The sequence below is a fragment of the Quercus lobata genome, chromosome 12, assembly GCF_001633185.2.
Source record: "Quercus lobata isolate SW786 chromosome 12, ValleyOak3.0 Primary Assembly, whole genome shotgun sequence".
NCBI classification, from domain to species: domain Eukaryota; kingdom Viridiplantae; phylum Streptophyta; class Magnoliopsida; order Fagales; family Fagaceae; genus Quercus; species Quercus lobata.
The window spans coordinates 30901199-30922536 of NC_044915.1; the positions used below are offsets into that span (position 1 = coordinate 30901199).

The 21338-nt window shown below is 41.4% G+C and overlaps 1 protein-coding gene across 3 annotated transcripts; it reads right to left on the reverse strand.

Moving 5' to 3' along the window:
• Window positions 1-55: 55 nt before the first annotated feature.
• Window positions 56-21338, reverse strand: LOC115971499 (aspartate--tRNA ligase 2, cytoplasmic). Of its 3 annotated transcripts, XM_031091459.1 has the most exons (11): window positions 21078-21338; window positions 12224-12610; window positions 11465-11575; window positions 11165-11278; window positions 10169-10459; window positions 9966-10076; window positions 9684-9737; window positions 2699-2778; window positions 2444-2559; window positions 807-921; window positions 56-377 (listed from the first exon to the last, which is right to left on the reverse strand). In XM_031091459.1, exons 1-11 carry the CDS (start codon window positions 21222-21224, stop codon window positions 251-253), a joined length of 1653 nt encoding a protein of 550 aa, XP_030947319.1. In that variant the 5' UTR covers window positions 21225-21338; the 3' UTR covers window positions 56-250. The 3 variants fall into 3 exon arrangements, with proteins under 3 accessions (XP_030947319.1, XP_030947317.1, XP_030947318.1); XM_031091457.1 differs by lacking the exon at window positions 21078-21338 and having other exon boundaries at window positions 12224-12874; XM_031091458.1 differs by lacking the exons at window positions 56-377; window positions 21078-21338 and adding an exon at window positions 447-722 and having other exon boundaries at window positions 12224-12874.

Sequence of the window (21338 nt, forward strand, 5' to 3'; positions counted from 1 at the left end):
TGTGTGTGAGTGTGAGTTACTTTATCATAGGCAAAAGAAAATGAAGACTTCCAGATAGCAGCAAATAAAGGCAATAAAAAGTAGTAACAATTTATAGGAATTTGTCATTGCTTCACATGCTTTGAAAGAGCCAAAAAGAAATATTCCCCCTTTGTCAGGAACTCATATAAATTTCTCAACAGTTCTAAAGCATGAAATTTTGGAGAATAAAAAAGAGAATCGGAGTGTCGATGACTGCTGAAATATTCCGTCATGGAGCGATCCTAAGTGGGTCACGAGGGAAAAGGGATGTTTTCCGAATGTTATTCAAACCACAGAAAAGCATCACCACACGCTCCAATCCTACACCAAACCCACCATGTGGAGGTGCACCATATCTGTAATAAGCCAAAATACAATATTTCAGTCATGAGAAAAGAAACCTTGTTTTCAAAATATTAAGCAGCATGTTCCCATAAAATGATTTAATAATAAAAGAAAAAGGATTTAAAGAATAAGAACACACGAGCTAAAATTTGAGTGCATAACCCCATTTCAGAAGAACACTTTTACTCTTGTGTGCTCAGTGACTGCAGGGCATCTGCCTAATGCTAGACAATCCATTCAAATTATTTGACAAAAGCAACCCTTAAATGCACAAAGCTGTAAATTGTAATTCTAATTTCACCAATAACCATAATTATCACCCCTTTCTTTTGTTGAAATTAAGCTGTGGAAAGAAGCTGCAAGGGAAAGTGGCCTTGGCTAAAACAGGAATAATGGAAAATTTAAAAAAAAAAAAAAAAAAACTGTTACACAGAAATTACCGGAAAGAATCAACATATGTTGATATTGACTGGACATCAATTCCTAATGCCTGTGCACGCTCAGCCAAGAAATCTGCTTTATGTACACGCTGAGCTCCTGAAATTATCTCCTCACCTGAGTAACAAACAGAAGTGAATTAAGATCAATAACCAAAGAAGAATTAAAAATTGATTCAGATCATGTAAATGATTGCATGGTATTTCCTCAAAACATGCACACTGCTCATTCTACTATTTTCCAATAAAATAGGCACTGTTAACATTCAAAATAGACAGACACACAGATTAACCTTCAAAACAGGTGATCAGTTTACAATGAAAGAGAATCTATTAGGCCAATGAGAACTCAACTGGCATCTCCTTCCCTATTAAGTGTGTCTTGGGTTCAAAACCCACTGGGTGGGTGTGTTGTAACTTACCAATCCAAAAATAAAAAGGAAAAAAAGTAGAAGCTGTTAGGAGATTCAAAACACAAAATATTATTCAATGGAAACATAAAAACACCTTTGCCAATGGTTCAGTTGCAATTTTCCTTCATCTTGCCCTAACCACTACCCAAAAATTCTAAATCTTTTATTCAGAAAGCCCCAATTTTTTTTTTTTTTTCAAATCCCTAATTTGAAGATCATACAATGAAACAATCTCTTCAAGCTACCTCAATCTGTCTGATATCCAACTTCTTTATATATATATATATATATATAGGTAATGGGCAGGGGCTGGTTGGGTTAAAATCCCAATGCCTAGGAACCACAAGAGGTGATGGAACCATTGGGGTATCCTCAAACCCCATGTCTGATACCCAACTTTTCATCTACAATTCTATATCTCTATATAAAAAATTTACTAAAAAATGTTTTAATTAAATCAAGATCCAACAAAAATTTGTTTTTAGGGTATTTGTTGAGTCAACTACTAAAATCATTATTCTAATAAGAGAAGAGAGATTTAACTCTCTTTTTTTTACATGCATGAGTAAGTGCTCAACACTAAGTCTTCGTGTTTGACTTCCGCAACAGTAAAAAATTTGACATAGGGACAAGGCTCTTGGTGATTCCCTGATGTATGATCTTTTTAACCATCAAAGTTTAGGTTTACACAATTTTTTTTTCTCTGTATAGGTTACAAGATTAAATCTTAGAAAAACCAGACACAAAACAAAGAGAAAATTTGGATATAAGAAATTAATTGATATTGGGCTGAGTCTTCTAATCAATTTGCTCTGCATAGGGGCAAGCTCAACCAAATCTAACTTAGAGTGTGCACTGCCCACAGCCAACACAATTTATCAAAAGGCCACTAAAATTGCAATCCACCCTCTATCACATAGCTTTCAGCCATTCACCCTAACTCCACTGGTGCAACCTATCCAAAAGGTTGCCAATATTGGCTGCATAATCACTACATATAAAATGTTGCATAATCTAGGTAATAAACAGGCATCCAAGGATACAAAGTATCTCCAGAATGAGGACTGACTAATACACATTACATGAAAAAACACAAAAAGGATAAATATTGAAAAGTCACCAAAACTTTGCGACGATAGTTGATTATTTAAAATTTGAAAAATAAGGCAGCAAGAGATTTAATAAATATGTGCGACAACAGTACTAATGAAATAGTCGATAATTTACCTCGAATGAAGACATCAAATGAGTTACTGTAAGTTGGATTATCGTAGCAAGGCATTGTATAAAATGGTCTCACTGCCAAAGGATAACGGTGGAGGATGTAGAACTCAGTGTCATACCTATAATCAGAAACAAAATCTGCTTGTCATTTATGTACAATTTTTGAATCATTAACAACAAACTGGAAATAAGAAAGACAAGAAAAGAACTATATAAAAAGCATAGGTAAGGATAAAAGATCAAGTAAGATTAAATTACTTCTCTAGAACAAGTTGTCCCAACTTTCTTTCTGCCTCAGTATTTAGGTCCCCAAGAGGGTCAACTTCTACACCAGCATCCTGTACAAACATGCCAAACTTTAGGATCACCCCTTCTTTATTTATCAAAAATAAAGTAAAATGAAACTTAACAAAATTTAAAGAAGGAAGGAAACTTTGCAATTAGCAGCAGCCATGTGTTACTCAGTGTTAGTCTTACTAAGCATAAGCCCCCACAATTTTAAATCACTGAAAGCAAAAGATGCCATAAATTTTTCATTCAGCCATTCAGCCTATTCTATCACCTTTTCTTTTAAAGTTATACAATTTGAAATTTACACAGGATAATAATTACTGCCAAAAAGAGAAAGAAAAGAATGCACAACATTCAAATAAATATGGGACGGGTAGAAACTAATTATAATCCATCTAGAACTAGAAGTCCTCCATTGCCTATTCTTTGTGTTCTAATTCCTAAAAGTAGAGAAGGAGTGGGGGGTAGATCAACCACATAACACAAATACAACTCAACAAAACACCAACCCTCAATCCCAATAGTTGCCTCACCAGCTAAAGAGAGTGTCTAATAATACATACCACTCAATTGCATTTCTCCTGCCTAGTTACTATGAATATTTTTTTTTTCTGTTCAAAACCTATGTGCCAGGGACATGGACATGAGGAACTGCCAATTCTATTAGTTTCTTTTTTTTGATAAATAACGTAAGAATATTATTAATAATAAAAAGATTGCCAACCGAGTACATTGGGGATGTACTATGGGGGCACAAGTCAAGAAACAAAAGAACAACGGTCAAGAAACAAAGAAAAGGAAGAACAAGAAAAATGAGAAAAAACCACACTCCATTCAAAGAGAGTGTGTAGGAAAAAAGACTTAAGCTCCAGTAAAGAGCGTTCACAACCCTCAAAACTTCTATCATTCCTTTCACGCCAAATGCACCAAATCAAGCAATGAGGCACCATTCTCCAAACATCAATGTGGCGATGTCGCACAAACTTTCCTTGCCAAGCCTCAAACAACTCAAGAACAGTATGAGGCATAACCCATTGAATACCAAACAAGCAGAAAACCATGGACCACAACTCCCAAGCTATGGAGCAATGAAGTAGAAGATGATCCACCGACTCCCCACTCCTCTTACACATATAGCACCAGTCAAGCACCATCACTCGTCTTTTACGAAGGTTATCTGTTGTTAAGATCTTACCCAATGAAGCAGACCAAGAAAAGAACGCCACCCTTGGGGGAACCTTTGATTGCCATATCATTCTCCATGGAAAAGAAACAAAAGTAGGAGGGTAGAATGAGTTATAATAACCTCTAACCTCAAAACCTCTATCCCTTGCAGGTTTCCAACAAACCTTATCAGGACCAAACCCCCGCACCGTTGAAGAATAGATCAATTCCATAAACCGGTCAAAGGCTTCTTCTTCCCAATCTTGTGGTGGACGACGAAATTGCACATTCCAATGAAACCTCCCAGCAGACCAACCCATAACTTCAGCCACCGAGGAATCCTTTGACCTACTAAGACGATAAAACTCTGGAAATGCCTCTTGGAGAGTACCATCCCCACACCACAAATGCTTCCAAAATTTCACTCTAGTACCATCCCCCACTTCATAAACAAGGAATTTAGAGAGGTTCAACCAGCCACTTCTAATGTATCTCCACAGGCTGACTCCATAAGGACTTGTCACCTTTTTCGTACACCAACCACCCCAAATATTCCCATATTTTGCCTCTACAACCCTCCTCCATAAAGCATCAGTCTCCATGCCATACCTCCACAACCATTTACCTAACAATGCAGAATTAAAGTTCCCCAACCGTCGTATACCCAACCCCCCCTCCTGCAAAGGCCTACAAACCTTGGCCCAATTAACTAAATGTATTTTAGGTTCACCACCAATCCCATTCCACAGAAAGACTCTCTGTAATTTCTCCATACGCTTTGCCACCTTCCCTGGTAAAGGAAAAAGGGAAAGAAAGTATGTAGGTAAAGACGAGAGTGAGCTTTTAATGAGAGTCACCTTACCCCCTTTAGATAAATACATTCTCTTCCAACCTGCTAATCTCCTCTCCATTCTCTCTAGGATAGGATTCCAAACAGATAAATCCTTAAATTTGGCACCTAAAGGAAGACCCAAATATTTCAAGGGCAAAGAAGACTGCCCACACCCCAACAAACCCACCAAATCCTCCAAATTGTGTACTCCACCAACAGGAACCAGCTCAGACTTCCCCAAATTAATATGAAGCCCTGAGACCTCCTCAAATCTAGCAAGTATCGCCCTCAAATTAGCAATCTGAGAAGGTTCAGCATCACAAAAAATCAGAGTATCATCTGCAAATAAAAGGTGAGACACCATCACTGATGAACCAACCGTACTACCCACAGAAAAACCTGAGAATTGCCCAGCGGAGGCAGCCACATCCAACATACGGCTTAGTGCCTCCATCACAATATCAAACAACAACGGAGATAAAGGATCCCCTTGCCGAAGCCCCCTAGAGCTACCAAAGAAATCAGATAGGCTACCATTGATCAGAATAGAAAACTTTACAGTTGAAATGCAATACCATATCCATTTTCTCCATTTCTCAGAGAAACCACAACGCTGCAGCATATACATTAAAAAATCCCAGCACACATGATCATATGCCTTTTCCACATCCAATTTACATAACACACCTGGAACTCCTGACTTTAATCTACTATCAATACATTCAGAGGCAATCAGGACGGAATCCAAAATCTGTCTACCCTTCACAAAAGCATTTTGTGAATCCGAAATAAGCCCATGCGCCACCCTACGAAGGCGATTAGCCAATACCTTAGAGATAATCTTATAAATCCCGCCAACTAAGCTAATGGGCCGAAAGTCCTTGACCTCCACAGCATCCACTTTCTTAGGAATAAGGGCAAGGAATGAGGCATTAAGACTCTTCTCAAACACCGCCTGAGTATGGAAATTGTGGAACACAGCCATAATTTCTGCTTTCAAAACGCCCCAACAAGACTGGAAGAATGCCATTGAAAAGCCATCTGGACCAGGTGCCTTGTCACCATTGAAACCATTAATCACCTCAACCACCTCTTCTTCCTCAAAAGGCCTATCTAGCCAACTTGCATCTTCCACCGAGATACTAGCAAACTCCACATCATCTAATACGGGTCTATTAGCCACATTCTCCAAATAAAGCTGCTTATAAAACTGAGAGATACAGTCTGCTATAGCAGCCGGGTCTGAAGACAATACCCCATCCACCATAAGCCTCTCAATAGAATTAACCCTCCTATGAGAGTTAGCTATGTGATGAAAAAATTTAGTGTTCCTGTCACCTTCCTTAACACAAAGAACTCTAGATTTTTGTCTCCAACTTATTTCTTCCAACAGAGTAGCTTGTTCTAACTCATCACGGATTCTACCCATTTCTACCTTTTCCTCTGCTGATAAACCCCGACTCTCCTCCATATTCTCAAGAACACTTAGGTCCTTCCACAATTTTTTAATCCGAACTTCAACATGACCAAACACCTCCACATTCCATCTTTTCAAATCATTTTTTAAGAGCTTCAATTTATTGGCCAGAATGAAACTCGGTGCACCATGAACCTGATAGGAATCCCACCAAGACCGAACCCTATCCACAAAACCTTCATCCTTGAGCCACATATTCTCAAATCTAAACGGCATACTCCCTCTCTGGAAGGATCCACCCTCAAGAACAATTGGAAAATGATCCGAGCACAACCTAGACATCCGTCTTTGAGAAACTGTTGGAAACCTATCCTCCCAATCTGCAGAAAACAAGAATCTATCCAGCCTAGCCTTCGAGACAACTTCTCTAGAATTTGACCAAGTAAAAGAACCCCCTTGCAATGGCAAGTCAATGAGACCCTGTTCTGAAATAAAATTGGAGAACTCCCGCATAGCAGTAGTGAAAGAAATAGACCCCAATCGTTCAGAAGGGAACCTAACCACATTGAAGTCCCCACCCACACACCATGGGACACTCCACCAGCTATTCAAGCCACAAAGTTCCTCCCATAAAAACCTCCTGTCTCTATGTAAATTAGGACCATAAACACCAGAAAACGCCCAAACAAACTGATCTGACACATTTGTAAACTTACAAGAAACCGAAAATCTCCCCACTGCTTCCTCCATTTTATTCACAACCCGAGTGTCCCACATCACTAACACCCCACCAGAAGCTCCACAAGAACCTAAGTAAGACCAATCAACATGTTGTCCACCCCACAAGCTACGAATCACCGCTCTATTAATCAACCCCATTTTAGTTTCTTGAAGACAAACCACATCTGGCCCCCACTTTCTAATCAAGTTTCTAACCCTGAGCCTCTTATCCTGCTCATTCAACCCTCTTACATTCCAAGAAATAATCTTCACATTCATTGATAAGACACTAGAGCCCGCTCAGAACTTACACTCCTTGCTTTATTTGGATCATACTCAACCTTCAAAGATGTCAACAGATTCTTCAACTCCCGTTGCCCTTTCTGGCCTGACTTGACCAACTTCGTCTGATCCCCCTCCTCACGTTTCTTTTTATCTTTCTTTTTGGCCTCAATGGCTAATAACAAACCAGTAATCTGCTCCTCAAAACCTTCCAAGGAAGTGCCCACAGATTTCTTGAAAGCCTTTATCCTATTGGTTACCCACTGTGATAGCTGGCAACTATCCACACTCTCCTTACACCCAATCTCCTGCACTTGACTAGACTCCAACTCCGTCGGACCTTCCGTGGCCAAAGGTAACACAACTAATGGCTCATCACCATCCTCACACAAATTCAACGTTTCACCAACTTCCCACAACTCACTCTCCGACCCAGGAAAATACTCTACTAGCCCCGCACAGTCATCTGCCCAACTAACCCTCTGCCCTTCATAAGTACAAGAGTCATTACCTAGTACACAATCTCCCTCCAAACTAGAGCTGACTGACATACTATCTGGAGAACGATACAGAGACAATGGGAGCACTAGTCGCCTGCCATCACGTAATTGTAAAATCCAGTCTCTAGAATTACCCCAAGACTTATCTAAGTCTCCCACCAAATCCTTTATAGTTGGGCCAGCTAATTGAGCTCCCTCAAAAACAAAATTACCCGGACCTTCCAAACCCACAAAATCCTCCTCCCCAACCACCGATGCCTCTGGAATATCCAAAGAAGCTTTCGCCGGTACTATCGGATTCGTTGCCGGTTCCGATATCATGCCCGATGGCCCAACCGGCACCAGTTTTGACCCACCCAGCTCTTTGATCGGCGACGTCAGAACATGGGAGGCTTGAGCCACCACCGCTGGTCCAGTCGACGCAGTGGGTGGCTGGGCTAAAGGGATCGTGATGTCCTCTTCTCCCTTGCCCACCACTTCCGTCACTGCTAAGGATGGATTCATGTCCACCGATACCCACAACGGCGTCGCATGTTGCTCCGATGCGGTGGGTGTGGTCCTTGAGCTCTCAACTTCCTTCGTGGAACTCCTACCTGAGCTTAGTATACTTAATCCAGTCTGAAGTGAAGCCTCCAGAGCCTTAAGTCCAGAAGTTGAACTCTCGCCAGCCTCAAAGGATAATGGGCTTGACAGACCCAGGCCCAAAGTGGGTTCTTTTTTGCCCAACAAGGCTTGGGCATTCTGTTTGGCTGAGCCCAGACCCACACTAATATTATGGGGAGTCTTACTCACCCATTTTCCAGCCTGTTTAACACCTTTAACACCATCCCAAGATACCCGCCTCTTTCCAACTTCATTCACATTCACAATCAAACCTCTCCCTAACCAACGTCCCTTCCTCTTATCACGTAACTTTCCAAACTCAAACATATTTGAATTCAAATTGGGTTTCAAGGAAATATTGCATTTATTACCTTCCGGGATTTTCTCCTCAAAATTATTCTTACCGTTAATACCATCTTTCCATCCCTCACCACCACCCACGGCTGACTGGGAACAACTACCAGCCTGAGTTCCAGAAACTGCTACCTGTGTGCAAGAATAATCACTTGGAAACTCCACATAATTCATCACAGTACCAGCCTGAACTATTTCTTTGCGGAGGGGCTGCTGAACCTTCTTCAACCTTGCCTGTACTGGAACTTTGACAGCCTCCACATAAGACCTGACAGGTTGATATTTTGGGGTTTGCTTAAACCTGAACGGTACAAATTTCGATCCACCCAACGCATATTGAGAAGGTTCCAGTAGCCTTCTTAATTCAATCCCAAAGGTTCTCCATCCTTGTTGTAATTTTCCGGCAGGAATAATAATAGTTCGCCGCAGCCCACCTACCTTAAGCTCTGTCACTGATAAGTACTGCCCATACGAGTTGGACCCCCGCTGCATCGTGTAAGCAATATCCCCTTCCCTGAACGTGAAGAATTGTTTAGGACTAACCCCACTCACGGTGTGTTCCAGATTCCGCATTGTCCAAAGAGCTGCACTCTTGCCCATAAACACCGATTGCATGTAGTATTTACCCCGTTCAAGAATCTTAAGGGAGAAAAAATTCCCACCTTCCTCAATCACCAACTGGAACAACTTAGATTCAATAAAGAAACTACGAAATCCCCCCATACTATCCCTAGGAAATAAAGCTAAAACAGGATTTGTGGCTAATTCGAGGTAGCCGGGCCTCCTCTCAACTCATCCCCCCATACTATCCCTACTAACCAACGTCCCTTCCTCTGACCCGTGAAGGTAAGGTTCATGTAATTTTGCTAAATTATTGAAATCTGACAAAGTATTGGAATTAGGAAAGTGATTATGATAAAGCTATGTAAATAAGAACTGAACCCCCAACTGTTAATTTTTATTATTTGTTCAGGTTATTCCTACCTTAATGATCTTAGCTACATTCTATATGTTCAAAGGTGATGCAATGGCATAAAAGCATTATCCTTTTTTTGCTGAACTTAAATGCATTATCATTACCTTGAGCATTTGGATACCTTCCTCAAATGTCAGCCTTAGGGTCTGTCGCAGGTACTGCACATATAAAAACTTAAAATTAGATTTTAGATTAAGACAAGCCAAGAGGGATGCAAAATGGAGATAGTTCCTAAATAGTCCACAAGTATTATAACAGATAAACATAAAGCAATTTTCATAAGCATCTTGAATATATAGGCACCTAAGAGTCCAAGACATCATATACCAAACAGAATGTTGCAACCAAAGTATTCCAAGATTTTGAAACTCATAATAAATAATTACCTTCAGAGGCTCAAATGGATATTGCCTCCTCACTGCTTCTAGCTCCTTCGCAAAATTATTGTTCAAGGAATCAAACATTGCAACAAATAAGCGGTCCACAACATCCATAACCTACACAAACCAGCACAGATCCTCAGCAAAGTCTAGACCATAACTAAATTTAGATGCTGATTAGAAAAAAAACCTCAGAAATCCAATTTTACCTCAAAATAATGCTCATTGATTTCCATCTCAACATCAAGACCTGTAAACTCACACAAATGTCGATGAGTGAAGGAGTCCTCTGCTCTGAAAACAGGGCCAATCTCAAACACACGTTCAAAATCACCACAAATTGCCATTTGCTTGTGAAGCTGAGGTGATTGAGCTAGGCATGCAGGTTTCCCCTTGTAGTCCAGTTTAAAGACAGAAGCACCACCTTCACTTGAGCCAGCTATTAGTTTTGGCGTGTGGATTTCAACAAAATCCTCCGATAACAAGAATTGTCTAAACACCTGCACAGTAATGAAAATAATCAAGCACATAGACATCCAGCCTTGGAATATTTCAAATAACAATTAACCCTAATGAAAAGATCAACAAAAACCTCAAATTTGGACCCTACTTAGGATCCATAGAGTACCATCATCTTCTTCAGCATAAAATTTAGACACTACTCAATAAGCTCATGTATAGAAATAAAATGACAGGCTTGTTTCTCCTGGAAATACTGATGATTCAATACCACTTCTATATAATTAATTTCACGATACATGTGAGGAATAGATGAAAGCCTACAAAACAATTAATTCAAATAAAGGAGGTAGTACTCAATGAGTTCCAAATGATGATTTTAAGTGCTTTAAAAAATCATCAATTATTATTTATTAGTTCATCTTTTTTGATAAAATTACTATGAAGTACTATTCTCTCATGCTTTCATGCCTCTCCCTGCTTCCATTTTTACTTCTATGTCCAATCAATGGCAACTCACTCTCTCTCTCTCATGGAAAATTATCCCACTGAGATATGAGACAGTAACTTGAGATACCACCTCCTCTCTCTCACACACACGATGGAAAACCAACTGACGTGCTTTTTAAGAGAGGCCAACTAGAAATTCTGCATCTACAGATTACTAAAATTGATACAAGGTGCACAATGATAATGATGATGATGACAAGCAATATATCAAGTATCCAGAAAGGGCAGTAACTTACATTCCCAACTTGACCCTGAATGCGAAAAATTGCTTGATTAGCAGGCGTTCGAAAGTCAAGAACTCTATAGTTCAAACGAGTATCTTGGTTAACCCGAACAAGCTGCTCTCCATTCTGCACCCATCAAATGATCCAATGATAAATATACGTAGAAATGGCCAACGTTTCAGTAATAATTTTTAGCAAAGTTCAAGCTGATTGCAGATATGCCATCAACTGATAGCATCTTCTAATTGAAATGCTAAGATAAGTAGGAATGACAAGAGAGATAGAGAGAGAGGTCTTTATTAGTGAACGTACCTGCAAAGCTTTTTCAATTTCAACATCACTACGAGCAGCATCTTCAACATTGATGGGTAAGGTTGGCATAGCTTTGTCAACACAGAAAATCTTTCGAACTTGAATTTCAACCTTCAAACATATAAATATTTCTTATGCATCAATATAATAAACAAATTTCCAAAAACATTTGTCAAAGCTCCAAATCACTTCATTAAATGAGAAAAGACCCAAACTTATGTCAACAATAGCAATAAGAGTACAGACCTAACCTAAATGGAATTAAAAATAAAAATAAAACAAAATAAAATAAAAAAAAGACGCCATACCCAGTGCAACCTTGCCCCCAGTATTTTTCAGAAAGGCATGCAAAAAAACTTAAAGCAATTACACATCTGCAAACCACTGTTCATAGAAGAATCCAACATGTTTAGTTTCCCTTCAATTTTTTAATTGATTCCATACGATTTGAAACCTATGGTATCTGCATCTTGATGATTTATCATCAGGCCAAGACAACAATTGGTTCAAGTCCTGTATTCGAGACGATAAGAGATTTTACCCGTTGAGCAATCTAAAACCCATGATGTCTCCTTTATTTATTATGAGTCCATTAAAATAATTAATAATTCAACATTTTGGAAACTGCAGCCACTCAAACTTACTCTCCTAGATAGCCACATAACATATCGTATTCAAGCATGAAACAATTTCACCATACATTCACATATTCATAGAATAGATACAAATGAAAAGCTGGCTAGGAATTGAAGTAGAAACCTGCTGAGTGGTACTGTTAATCGTTATTCCAGGGACGGAGACCACGCCTTCAACATCGACGATCGACTCGCGGGTGAGCCCGGCGGCGTACTTCAGCATTGGGCGGCTAATGACGCCGTCCTGCTCCGTGAGGACGCACTGCACAGTGAATCCTTTCTTCCTCAAAACCACGAAGGCGGTCTTCCCTTTGGCGCGGATCCGCTGCGCGCGACCCCGCACCAGCACGTACTGGTCCTTCAACGGCTCAGCCAGCTTGCCGATCTTGGTCCAGACCCTGGTACCGGGAGCGACCTTCGACTGGAGGTCCAAAAGCGGAACGTCGCCGTAATTGTCGGCGAGCGGATCCTCCATCGAAAGCGACTGAACGCCGGAGGCCACGGCGGCTTCCTGGCGGCGCTTTAGCTTCTCAAGCTTCGCGGCTTCTTTCTTGGCGGCTTTCTTGCTCTGAGGTTTGGAGGATTCATCTTCTTCTTCTTGTGGCTGTTCTGGTTGTGGTTTTGGTAGCTGGGGTTCAGAGGACGACATGGATGTAGGAGCAGAGAGAGAGAGAGACAGACGGTTTTGGTTTGAATAGGTTTTGCGATTTGCGAAGAGCAAGTGTGGACTGCGCTGCGGTTTTGTCAAGAGCCGAATCTATGGGTGTTAAGAATATAAAGCGTGAGAATATATACCCTTATATAGGTTCTTATATAGATTAGGTACGTGTGCAGTACAAGTAAAGTTATGTGTGCTGTACAAGTAAAAATAATAAACTATAATTACAGTATACTAGACTAAGCCCAATGGGCTAAACTAATCTAAGCTATATACTAACAATGGGTAAGTGTAAGTGTTGCTTTTGAAAACCTGTGGGATTATTTTAGTCTTTTTGTTTAGTGACCTAAGAAAAGATTCGGTAAGAGAGAGAAAAAGGGATTTAATCCAGGGGCGGCGGACGAAGAGAGGTCAAACTGAAAGGGGTAGAAATTTTATTAAATTTCTTTTTGGTTAGTGACCAAATCAGTTTGAATATTTATATCTTTTCTAATTTAGAGTTTGTTTGGAATCCATTATTTTGCTGAGATTGAAATTTTTTGTTGTTGAAATTACTTAAAAATTAGCTGAAATAGTATTGTAGAATCATGAATAGTATAAAAAAATGCAGTGAAAATCATGAATAGTACCTATGCGTGCCTAATTTTCCTCACTGGACTGGGCCTAGTGTTGGGCTCACAATATTTATATGATAAGTTATGAGTTTCCTACTACGGGTAGCTCCCAACTGAACTACTTAGCTACACTCCTTCGCCCTTGCAAAACTCCCCCCTCTCTTTTAAGCTCCTCTCTGAGGTTAGTTCTATCTCTCTTTAGCTCTCACCTTTCGCTTAGTATGACCAACCCTCTCTCTCTACTCACTTCCCCTATTTATAGCTTAAGGTTGGTGGAGTTTCCATGATTATGTTATGGTCTTACTCGTGTGGATGGGGTCCGATTTGATTATTCCTGACATGAAACATGCTTCTTTGGAAATGGTGGAGATGACTTTGGAACTGGTTCCTACCTCCAAAAGGTTGCTCGGCAGCGATATTCTCCAAGGCAATACTGAGCTGCCGAGGTCATAGGTTGTTCCAGGTAAATACAGCCCCCAATCAACCCATACATGATCGGTATAGGCCTATCTATCTTGCAATTAGTTGAATAAGCCCACTATTGGATTTGGGCTTGAGAATGTCTTAGTAATGCGCTTGGGCTAAGGCCCAATGCCCAGTGGGCTCAAAGCCTTATGTCGTACAATAGCCCCCTTTGATTCGTGTCTAGCCACCAAGAACGAATTAATGATACTCTAGGGATTTCTCAGGAAGCTTAACCGTCAGTCATTAAATTAAAGATAAGACAATTATTAATGCCTTCTTAAAAGAAGCGCTATGACAGCTTGTTAAATTTACCTGTAATCATGACCTGACGGTTCGTGAACCAAGGCCATGCGTGTAGAAGTTACAAAAAAAAAAAAAAAAAAAAAATCTAAAAAGATTTTTACCGCTCATTTTTTATTGTCTTCCCCCGATAAATAGTACCTTCTTACTCTTCATATCATTTTTTATGTCCTTACTCCAACTCCTTCTTTGCCTAGCATATTCTTCCCGTGCATACTCCAACCAAGACCACCATTTCCTATAGCCCACAGTAAGTTTCTTCGTCCATTCCTTCTCTTTTTTCAATTTCTTTTTCTTACTCTAAAGTTAAGAATGGGTTTCTCCCATCTTCTTAACACCGAGGCATCTTTAACTAACTTTAGGGCGGTCTATGATATCCCTAAGGATGTAGAAGTTGCTTATTGTCAAGAGGGTGATATCGTTCTTCAGCAACGCCCTCATGTAGTATTCTTTCCTTTAATGACTATCTTAGAAGGAAATGTTAGGTTTCCCGTGAACCCTTCAATACTTAGGACTTTTAGATTTTACGACTTGTGTCCCGACCAACTCCCCCCAATTTTTACTGAGTAGTGAGTTGTGTCAGCCGATTAAACCAATTGTACAAGCTACAGCTAGACCATCATAATATAAATTTTATGTAGAGTTTATGTGGTAATATTAAGTCAGATTACTACCTAAAGGTTAGGGTTGTACGGGTATGACTGGTATCATGCCTTTCTAATTCTAACCGAAATCGCTGACCAACCATCAAAAGTATTAAGGGATGCTCCCCTGAGAACTCCCTCAGCTCCAGCATTGGGTGGCATACTTATCTGGGAGCCCACTAGCAGCACCTGCCCAATTGTGTAGGTCGGGTCCAACATGACATCTTCCTTTTCTTGCCTGGCTAGAGGGTGGTAAACAATCTTTAGGCTCGAGAATGAGCCTCTCCTAGTGACGGCCAGTGTTAGAAGTTGGGCTTAAGGTGAGGGTGGTTGGGTCGCCCGAAGTCTGGGGCAAGGCCTTCAATTTCCCGAGGACATGCACTATTTCTTGGGCGATGCTAATGAATCCTTAGCTACTCAATTGCAATGGCACACAATCACGGTAATACATTTTATTCTTCTTCTGTTGCACGAATATACTTGTATTTTTCCTTTTCTTGTTTATCATTATCGTGGTAACAGGCAGCACAACTAGCTTACATAATTAAAGATCGATTGAAGGAAGCTGCCGAGGAGGCAGGCCGAGAAAAGACCTTAAAGGATGTTGCTGAGGCCATGGTGAAGGATAAGGGTAAGGCTGCAGAGGATGACAACAAGAGAGCATAGGAGGCTGAGAGTGCCCGGATACTGGCAGAGTAGAAGCTGACAGAGATGGATGTGAAGCTGGCGAAAACAGAGCTCAAGTTAGCTAAAGTGGAGAGTCTGAATTTGGCACAGGCAAATGAAATTGGCGAGCTAAAGGCAGCCCTAGAAGCCTGTGAGGATAAGTGGTACAACAAGGGTTTCGCGAATACTGAGAACTCCGTGGAACCAATTGTTCACCAATCATGGTGACATGGGTTCGATGAGAGGTGGATAGCCGCTCTACGAGTGATAAGAGTGCTCGATGATTCCCCATTGAGGAACTTCGAGCAAATACCATTCCCGAAGCCTCCTCCCTCAGTTCAAAATCCCACTGGCATTGAAGAAGAAAAAATACTCCCAGTATGAAGGAATTGGTGCAAGAAATTGACTCTCATGTGGAGTTGGTTGATCTTGAAATCACCAACAACCAAGACACCATGCCACACACAACCCCATCACCACATCCAGATCCTGCTGCCCAGCTTGCTATGGATGTTTCAGCTCAGCCTGCCATGGATACTGTTCCATCTCAGCCTAAGGGCCCGGTGGCTTGAAGAAGACAAAGAAATCTTTTTACTTCACATTTAATTTTGCTTTATTTTATTTGCTCTAGTATGTTTGCCTATGGTCACTGGGATATGGTAACAAGACATTAAATTTGTTTTTATTTACCTTGGTTTTCTGTTCGCTTTTCTTAATTTACTTATAGTCATTGGGATAGGGTGACAAGACATTAAATTTGTTTTTATTTACGATTTTTTTTTATCACTATTGCTTTGTGTGGGAGTTAAATTATTTCTGCTATAGTTTCACTCTGTTCATTTATATATATCATATAACCGAGTTAAGGTGTGCATCTAGTCGATGGCCGAGATATAACCTAACTGAGCATTTGTTCTCAACTAACCTGAATAAGTAATGCTCTAGCTCGGTCGGCAACCGTGATCGAATTAAACAGGCCCTTATCGTTAAGATAAAATAAAGATAAGATTTCCACCTATTCAGTGACTGGGATCAAACCGAGCTTAGGTTTCTGTCCTTAGATAGATAAAATAAATGTAAGATTTCCACCTGTTCAGTGACCGGGATCGAACCGAGCATAGGTTTCTATTCTTAGATAAATGTAAGGACAGTAATTCGACTTCTGTATATTACACGCATAAACATTGTTCTCTACACAGCAGTTGTATTTAACTTATAGCTTCTCCTACAATTAGTGGTAAAATCTTCGTAAATTTTGAACATTCCATGGACAGGGAAGTGGCCTCTCGTCCGTATCCTCCAAGTAATATGCCCTAACTCCAGCAATGGTAGTAACCCTGTACGGACCCTCCCAATTTGGAGCTAACTTTCCGGCACTGGCATCCCGAGCATTCCCCATTGCTTTCCGCAACACTAAATATTTGGCACTGAACTCTTTACTCTTGACATCCTTTTCGTACTGACGAGCAAGCTTCTGTTGATACTCGACCAGCCTTATGGTTGCTGATTCTCGGTATTCTTCTAACGAGTCTAACTGCTTTACCATTAGCTTTTCATTTTTGGCAGCGACAAATCTTGAGACCTGAGCACTGCATAATTTTTCTTCAGTTGGAATCACTGCCTCCCCTCCATATGTCAGTGAAAATGGAGTTTCTCCCGTAGATCTTTTGGGGGTAGTCTAGTATGACCACAAGACACTCGGTAACTCCTCGGCCCACATTCCATTTATGCCTTCTAATCTCTTCTTCAACCCATTCATAATCGTCTTGTTAGTGGCCTCGGCTTGGCCATTACTCAGTGGATATGCCGAGGTGGAATATATGTTCTTAATACCAAGGTCACTACAGAACTTTCGAAAGGTTTTACTGTCAAATTGTAATCCATTGTCAAATACCAGGGATTCTGGCACCCCAAATCTTGTTATTATGTTTCTCCACACAAACTTCTTAACGTCCACATCTCGGATATTAGCTAGCGCCTCAGCCTCGGTCCATTTTGTAAAGTAGTCCACGGCTACTAGAACAAATCTTCGGTTTCCTGTAGCTCGAAGGAATGGACCAATAATATCCAGCCCCCATTGTGCAAAGGGCCATGGGTTATTGATAGGGTTCAAACTCCCCACCGATTGATGTATCAAAAGGGCATGCTTTTGACACTGCTCACACTTTCGGACGTATTTGGCAACATCCTTGTGCATTTTTGGCCACCAAAATCCCTAGGTCATTGCTTGGTGGGCCAATGGACGTCCCCCAACATGACTACCATAGACCCCCTCATGGAGCTTAGTCAAGAGCTCATCAACCTTGCTGGGGTGCAAGCATTGAAGATACGGTCCCCCGAAAGACCTTCGGTACAGTTTACGACCTGCCGACAACCAATACCGAGCAATCACCCTGTGTACCCTATCTGCTTCTTTTCCATCGGCTGGCACTCGATCCTCAGCCAAAAAGTCAATGATTGGATCCATCCAGTTTAGACATTGCTACCATTGAAACATTTACCCTTGTAGCAATACTAGGTTCTATCACCACCTCTACTGTGACCAGCTGGGGTACTTCCTCAATCAGTGATGACGCCAAGGTTGCCAGAGAATCGGCATGCTGTTTCTGCACCCTAGCAATTTGAATGACTTTTACCTTCTAAAACTGATTCAAAGTCTGCTTTACTAACTGTAAATAATCGATCATCTGGGGATCTTTGGCTTCAAAGCTTCCCTACACCTGATTAACAACCAATCGAGAATCTGAGTAAACCTCCACTTCTTATGTGCCCAAATCCAAGACAACTCTTAGCCCGGCAAGTAAGACTTCATACTCAGCCTCATTGTTGGAAGCCTTAAAGCCCAACCTAAAGGAATGTTCTACCCTTATCCCTTCTGGTGTGATAATAATGATTCCTGCCCTAGCCCCAGGGCACTAAACGCACTGTCCACAAATACTCTCATGGCTGGACTTCCACATGGAAAACAATCTCTACCCCCTTTATCGGGGAAAATTCTGCAACAAAGTCTGCAAGAACTTCACCTTTCATTGAACTTCTAGGCCTATACCTTATGTCAAAAGAGCCCAACCAGGTTCCCCACTTGGCTATCTTGCCCGTGAAATCAGATCTCTTTAACAAGGATTGCAGTGGATACTCGGTCAGCACGTAGACGATATGAGCTTGAAAATAATGGGGCAATTTCCTCGTGACATGCACTAAGGCTAACACCTACTTCTCTAGGGGAAAATATCTTGTCACGGCATAGACTATGGTTTTGTTAACATAATATACTAGTTGTTGTACACCTTGATCCCTTAACAACATGACACTTACGACATGCTCGGACACCAAAAGATACATGAACAAATCCTCACCAGGCTCTGGAGTGGACAACATTGGTGCTCACATCAAATACTCCTTTAAATCCTAGAAGGCCTTTTCACATTCCTCGATCCATTGGAATCCCTTCCATTTTTTCAGAAGCTGGTAGAAGGGACAGTACCGGTCTATGGACTTAGAAATGAACTGGTTTAGCACAGTAGCATGCCGGTCAACACCTGGACTTCCTTTGGATTGCTCAGCAATTTGAGGCATTCTATAGCAATGATTTGATCGGGATTAACTTCTATTCCTCGGTGAGCAATCATATATCCCAGGAACTTGCCAGCCTCTACTCTAAAGGAGCACTTGTCTGCGTTGAGACGCAACTTATGTCGTCAGAGTACTTCAAACACTTCCCAAAGATCATCGATGTGCCCTTGCTCCTTTTTACTCTTCACCACCATATCGTCAATATATACCTTCATTGTACGCCCAATCTTATCTCTAAATATCCTTGTCATCATCCTTTGATAAGTAGCCCTAGCATTCTTCAGACCAAATGGCATCATAGGGTAATGATAATTAGCACCGGGAGAAATGAACGTTGTCTTCTCCTGATCCTCAGTAGCCAGGGCAATCTAATGGTAACCCTGAAAAGCATCCAGAAACTCATCATCAGGTGTCCGCATTTTGCATCTACTAGCTGATCAATCTTCGGAACAGGGAAGAGGTCTTTTGGGCATGCTCAGTTCTGATTGGTAAAGTCTACACATACCCTCCATTTTCCGTTCTTCTTTTTCACCACTACAATATTCGCTAACCACTCCGGAAAGAAAACCTCATTTATTGCCCCAGCTTCTTTTAACCTTTTCACCTCTTGCTTAACAGCCTCAACGTGTTTTTTAGCCGACCTCCTTAGCTTTTGCTTATTGGGAGGAAATAGTGGATTTACATTAAACCTATAAACTATAAACTCCGGATCTACCCCGAGCACCTTGTATGGGCTCCAAGCGAATATGTCTACATTTTGTACAAGCAAAAACAACATCTCCACCCTATCTTTGTCAGACATTCCTGCTCCTACCTGAAAACTCCTATTCTCATCTGACAATATACTCAGCTTTATCAACTGTTCGGCACAACTAGCCCCCTTTTCCTCTAAGAGTTCCTGTAACTGCTATAATGGGACCTTTTCGGTAGACTCCTTCTGTTTAATTTCTCGGTTAACAGTAGCAACCAAGCATTGTCTTGCCACTTGCTTGTTTCCCCTTACTGTAGCGATACCATGTTTGGTGTGGAATTTAACCTTGACATGTAACGTGGACGAAACTACTCCCATTGCATGAATCCACTGTCTACTAAGAATTACTGAATATGGGGAAAATGAATTAACCATTATAAAAGTCACCATCATCTCTTTTCCTTCCATGTTCACAAGGAGCGAAATTTGCCCTTCAAGAACCACCATCTGACCATCAAATCCAACTAAGGGCGTATCATACTTAGATAGATCTTCATTCTTCAAACCAAGCCCCCTGAATAAGTCAGGATACATCACCTCAGTGCCACTCCCTTGGTCCACCAATACTCTCTTCACTATAAAACCATTTATCCGAGTTGTGACCACCAACGCATTATTGTGTGGCTGGGCTATTCCTTCCAAATCGTCATCATTGAAGGCAATAGATTCACGGGTATACCTCAATCTCTTCTCAGAGGACTGCTCATCTCGACCATTCTCTACCGGGACTACGATTAATAACCCCTTTCTCCGGGTACTAAGGTTACTATTGAAGCAGCATGGATGACTTCTATCACACCTAAAGGAGGCAGAAGAGGATTCCCTCAGGGTTGGGCACCCTGTGCAGCTTCTTGATTCCTTGGCTCTACAACAAACTCCTTTAAATGCCCCGTCCTTACTAACTGCTCCAAATGGTCTTTCAACACCGTGCATTGTTTGATGGTATGCCCTTTATCTTGGTGATAAATGCAATACAGATTTTGATTTCTTCTCGATGGGTCACCCCTCATCTTGTTCGGCCACCAAAAGTATGACTCGTTCTTGATTCAATCCAAAATTCGGGCACCAGCTCCTTGAACGTCACATTTACTTCTCCCACCCTGTGCGGTCTTCCCTTTGGCGCGGATCCGCTGCGCGCGACCCCGCACCAGCACGTACTGGTCCTTCAACGGCTCAGCCAGCTTGCCGATCTCGGTCCAAACCCTGGTACCGGGAGCGACCTTCGACTGGAGGTCCAAAAGCGGAACGTCGCCGTAATTTTCGGCGAACGGATCCTCCATCGAAAGCAACTGAACGCCGGAGGCCACGGCGGCTTCCTGGCGGCGCTTTAGCTTCTCAAGCTTCGCCGCTTCTTTCTTCGCAGCTTTCTTGCTCTGAGGTTTGGAGGATTCATCTTCTTCTTCTTGTGGCTGTTCTGGTTGTGGTTTTGGTAGCTGGGGTTTGGAGGACGACATGGATGTAGGAGCAGAGAGAGAGAGAGAGGGAGTGTTTTGGTTTGAATAGGTTTTGCGATTTGCGAAGAGCAAGTGTGCACTGCGCTGTGGTTTTGTCAAGAGCCGAATCTATGG

Bases quoted from the DNA above. Each gene is read 5' to 3' on its own strand.
- LOC115971499 (XM_031091459.1), bottom strand. From the start codon at position 21,224: ATGTCGTCCTCCAAACCCCAGCTACCAAAACCACAACCAGAACAGCCA. The intron at 11,279-11,464 runs GTACGTTCACTA...TGATGGGTGCAG, and splicing joins AAATTGAAAAAGCTTTGCAG to AATGGAGAGCAGCTTGTTCG. The intron at 2,779-9,683 runs GTAATGATAATG...ATGTTTGTACAG, and splicing joins AAGGTATCCAAATGCTCAAG to GATGCTGGTGTAGAAGTTGA.